Source organism: Triticum aestivum, chromosome 4D, assembly GCF_018294505.1.
Source record: "Triticum aestivum cultivar Chinese Spring chromosome 4D, IWGSC CS RefSeq v2.1, whole genome shotgun sequence".
NCBI classification, from domain to species: domain Eukaryota; kingdom Viridiplantae; phylum Streptophyta; class Magnoliopsida; order Poales; family Poaceae; genus Triticum; species Triticum aestivum.
The window spans coordinates 360111865-360116025 of record NC_057805.1 but is presented as its reverse complement, the minus strand read 5'-3'; the positions used below and the strand labels follow the sequence as shown (position 1 = coordinate 360116025).

Here is a 4161-nt window from a genome sequence, read left to right as displayed (position 1 = left end):
TGTCACTGTTTCTCGTGCCGCCGTTGCTTGCCTTGCCGTTGTCATTGCCACTTTTACGGTGGCCCTTTGCAATAGATTTTTTTAAAGAAAATACTGTATAGTACTCCTTGTAAACTAATACTCCCTCCGTCCTGAAATAAGTGACTCAACTTTGTACTAGCTTTGTACTAAAGTTAGTACAAAGTTGAGTCACTTATTTTGAGACGGAGGGAGTATAAGCTTGTTTAGATCATTTTTTAGTGATATATACAGCGCGCCTTCGGCTCGCTTCAGTGCTTGTAGTCGTCGTTAGGTGGTCTACGGATCTGGATATAATTTTTTTTATTTATCGTGTTCGCTGTACTATCATGGTTGAAGATGAATAGATCGGAAGTCTTTTTGGCAAAAAAATATATTAGGTTACAGATAAGGAGTGCATTATTTCTTTGGTGCATGAGTGTTTGAGAATTGGAGTTTTGGAGCGCACAGGCGTATACGGTGCGGGCGATGACGCGTCGGCCAGTTAGCCCGACAGAAAAATCGGGCGACACGTGGCCGTCCACAAGTATAGTCTAATGATTTGGTCCAATAATTGGGCACGCAAATGATTTGCGCCAGTGGCAACCTGTCCCTCTACCATCCTGGCCGCTGTATTAATCGCCAGGTCTCGACCTCCTGGTCATGGAACAGTCTAGCGTGATCCCGATCCATGGTCACGGCGTCCCAACAGAAACGTTTTTCTTCATTCATTTTTACCGGAACAGTGAATCATACGGAAAAAGTGGGCGAGCTAGATATCGTGTTTGACAATTTCTCATGAGGAAATTCGACAAGTGTTTTGAACCGGAAGTCGTGTCGAATGAAGCAAGAGAAGGCGAGCCCTCTCAAGCAGAAGAGAAGTTGGGGAGAACAAATCAAATCCGTTGCTCAAATGGGGGAAGAAGGCAAGAGGCCCAAGTTTGCTGCGGTACACAGCCACATGAACCCCCCCTTTTCCACCCCCTCTGATCCAACCATTTCCAGATTTTTGCCACCCATATATAATCTTGCCAATCTCGGTATTAGCCCGTTGGATATTCCAACAGTGCTACGTAGTATTTACCACCAACCAAACCATGCACGAGTCTGGTACCTCCTGCCATCGGTCTAGTTACTCCATTTTTCACCATTTTTTGCCTTGTTTTCAGGAAATTTGTGACTAGCATTTCATCGTTTTGGAGCGGTAGTTTTGTCCGGACCGCTATCTGTTCCGTTCTTTCTTTGGATCATTCGGTCACAGCTGTCACGGTGCCCGTTTTCCATGGAACAGGTCTGGCGTTCACGTTATTTGCCTCAGGCCACACGTCACGAGCAATGTCACGGTCTCCTCCATTAACCCGTTGAACCACTCTTTCCTCATCATTAATTTAATATACAATGGATCATGTGTATACGCATGGTTATCGTGCGAAGCATTCTCTTCTTCTCTTGAAAGAAAAATATAGTAACATGACAGCCATTTCCCCTCACCTCTCCCCTCCCGCAAGAAATAAGAAACGAACACCCTGTCCTGTCCTCTCCGGGCAGAGACGGGTTCTTCACGAGCGACAACGGACGGAGGGGGGGTAATTCAGGGGCCACGAAATGATGAAAATGAAAAACGTCCGCCCCCACGGTTTGATAGGGGCCGACCAATCATGGGGCGACAGCTGGGGTGCACTGCCCTTGGAGGCTATTAACAACCGCGCTCGCCCAATTAACTAGTGCTGATGGGCTGCTAATCCCGACCGGAGACCCCTATTTAAGCCCGCCCCCTCCCTTCCTCTTCTCCTCCCCCCACTCCCGCTCTCCATCTCTCTGTCCCCATACGCCTCGCCTCTTGAGCGCGCTCTTGAAGGAAGGCTCGACACCTCTGCCTTCTGCTCTCCTCGGCTCTGCATCCGTGAGAGCTGTTGCATTGCTGCAGCTCGCGAGCGCCCGGGTCGTTAGTAGGTATGGTCCTGTTCTTGGCCGCGGATTCATGGCAAATGTGGCTCCGTTTAGAGCTCTGATGATGAACCGCGTGCGTGTCAGTAACAATGGGGGGAAATGATCCGGGAGGTTTAATAGATTAAAATCTGGAGTGTATATATGATAAAATTGACGGAACTAGGAATATGGTTGAATTTACCCGGAGAAGTAGTCGAACGGCCTGCTGATTCTTGATCCTTTCTGCAGTTCTTTCACCACAGCCCGGATCATGGAGTTCGACGAGCGCTGCCTCAAGGTCCAGGACCCCAAATTTGATTGCCTCCTCTTTGGTAGGCAACCTGTTCTCTGCAGAATGCCACTCGCCATTTATTCTGTTATTTATTTATATCTCTGTGTTTCCTCCTTTTACAACTCTGTTTTTTTACTGAATGAATGCACAAGTTCTGATCATGTTTCTCTGCTGCAGACCTGGACGACACTCTGTACCCGCTGAGCTCGGGGATCTCATCACACGTCAAGACTAACATTGAAGGTGAGGCCTCTTAGCCCTCTTGCTGCTTCTCATCCCCTCGTTTCTCAGTCTCTGAATTTGTTAAACTGAATGCATGTTTCGCCATTCTCTACAGCTTACATGGTTGAGAAGCTGGGTATTGAGGAGAGCAAGATCGAAAACCTTGGCAACCTGCTGTACAAGAACTATGGCACCACGATGGCGGGCCTCAGGGCAATTGGCTACAACTTCGACTACGATGAGTACCACAGGTACGTACACGCATGAGCAGACCGAACCATCTTCTCCTACGTGTGTGTGTGTGTCGATTCTTTGTGGTACTCTCCTCTAACATCTTCCTGTATTTCCTGCTTGCCTCTCACAGCTTTGTCCATGGAAGACTGCCCTACGACAACATCAAGCCCGACCCCGTTCTCAAGCAGATTCTCAAGAACATGCGCATGCGCAAGCTCGTACGTCCCCTTCCCATGCCGATGAAACTTCATACTCGGAGCAAATGGCTAATTAATGGGCTCCTGACGCATGTGTTTGTTTCAGATTTTCACCAACGGTGACATGATCCATGCCGTGAGAGCCCTCAAGAGGCTGGGCCTGGAGGACTGCTTCGAGGGGATCATCTGCTTCGAGACCCTGAACCCGCCGTGCCTGCTGACGCCGTGCGACCAGGCGCCGGAGATCTTCGACATCGCCGGCCACTTCGCCGGGTTAGGCAGCGCCGACGACCTGCCCAGGACCCCCGTCCTATGCAAGCCCAACGTCGGCGCCATGGAGGCGGCCCTCAGGATCGCCAACGTCAACCCTTACAAGGCGGTAAGTCGTCACAGTTTCAGTTACCAGAACATTCGAATATTTACTTGCAGCATTTCAGTTTTGTGTTTGACCGTCAGCTAACGAAAACTCGCTTGCTTACGCAGATTTTCTTCGACGACAGCGTGCGCAACATTCAGGCTGGCAAGCGAATCGGCCTCCACACAGTGCTGGTTGGCACGTCACAGCGGGTGAAGGGCGCGGATCACGCGCTGGAGAGCATCCACAACATCCGGGAGGCGCTGCCGGAGCTGTGGGAGGAGGCCGAGAAGACGGAGGACGTGCTCTACTCGGACCGCGTGGCGATCGAGACCTCGGTGACCGCGTAGACGCCGCTGGCTCTCGGTGCACCTTCAGTCTGATACCCCAAGCGCAACCCGATTCGACCCCAGCCTGCCGGACAGATGATCTTCACGTGGAATGCTCTTCAGCATTGGCCGGGAAACCAGTACAGTATCCATCACGAGGAGAGGAGGGGGAGTTCAGAAAGTCAGGAATTAATGCAGCATGCGCACCATGCCGGGCCGGTCCTAATATATGTATATGTATGTGTCGATCAGATCTTTGCTTGTAAATTACTACTACTAGTAAGGAGGAATAATAAAGAGAAAAACGGGGTTACTTGTACGCGACTTATTCGTATTTAGCCGGAGCAATAAATCAAGGACTTGGCCAGACGATGAACATGTCTCCTCTTCTGAATAACTGAAATATAGTACACTGGTGTCTCTCACTTTGCTCTCATTTCTCCTCCTCTGAATAACCGAAAGTCTGAACGCACACTGGTGTCTCTCACTTTGCTCTCATTTCTCCTGTATCTTGATCTTGATGCCAAATCCTTGGGAGATTGGGGATATTCCGCGTGGTTGGCAGTAGCCGTAGCATACGTCGTGATACGCCAAAAGCCACCACTA

General features: G+C 49.9%; 1 protein-coding gene across 1 annotated transcript; it reads left to right on the top strand.

The window, feature by feature from the left end:
* The first annotated feature begins 1714 nt into the window (after positions 1-1714).
* Positions 1715-3874, top strand: LOC123097912 (phosphate metabolism protein 8). The gene is made up of 7 exons (XM_044519760.1): positions 1715-1950; positions 2176-2258; positions 2396-2461; positions 2556-2691; positions 2805-2892; positions 2978-3250; positions 3355-3874. Exons 2-7 carry the CDS (start codon positions 2198-2200, stop codon positions 3574-3576), a joined length of 846 nt encoding a protein of 281 aa, XP_044375695.1. The 5' UTR covers positions 1715-1950; positions 2176-2197; the 3' UTR covers positions 3577-3874.
* The last annotated feature ends 287 nt before the right edge of the window (positions 3875-4161 follow it).

What these genes read in the sequence shown, in the direction of transcription:
- LOC123097912 (XM_044519760.1), top strand. Translation starts at nt 2,198, where the DNA reads ATGGAGTTCGACGAGCGCTGCCTCAAGGTCCAGGACCCCAAATTTGAT. An exon ending in GACTACGATGAGTACCACAG is followed by an intron (nt 2,692 to 2,804) that starts GTACGTACACGC and finishes TGCCTCTCACAG; the next exon opens with CTTTGTCCATGGAAGACTGC. An exon ending in ACGTCAACCCTTACAAGGCG is followed by an intron (nt 3,251 to 3,354) that starts GTAAGTCGTCAC and finishes TTGCTTACGCAG; the next exon opens with ATTTTCTTCGACGACAGCGT.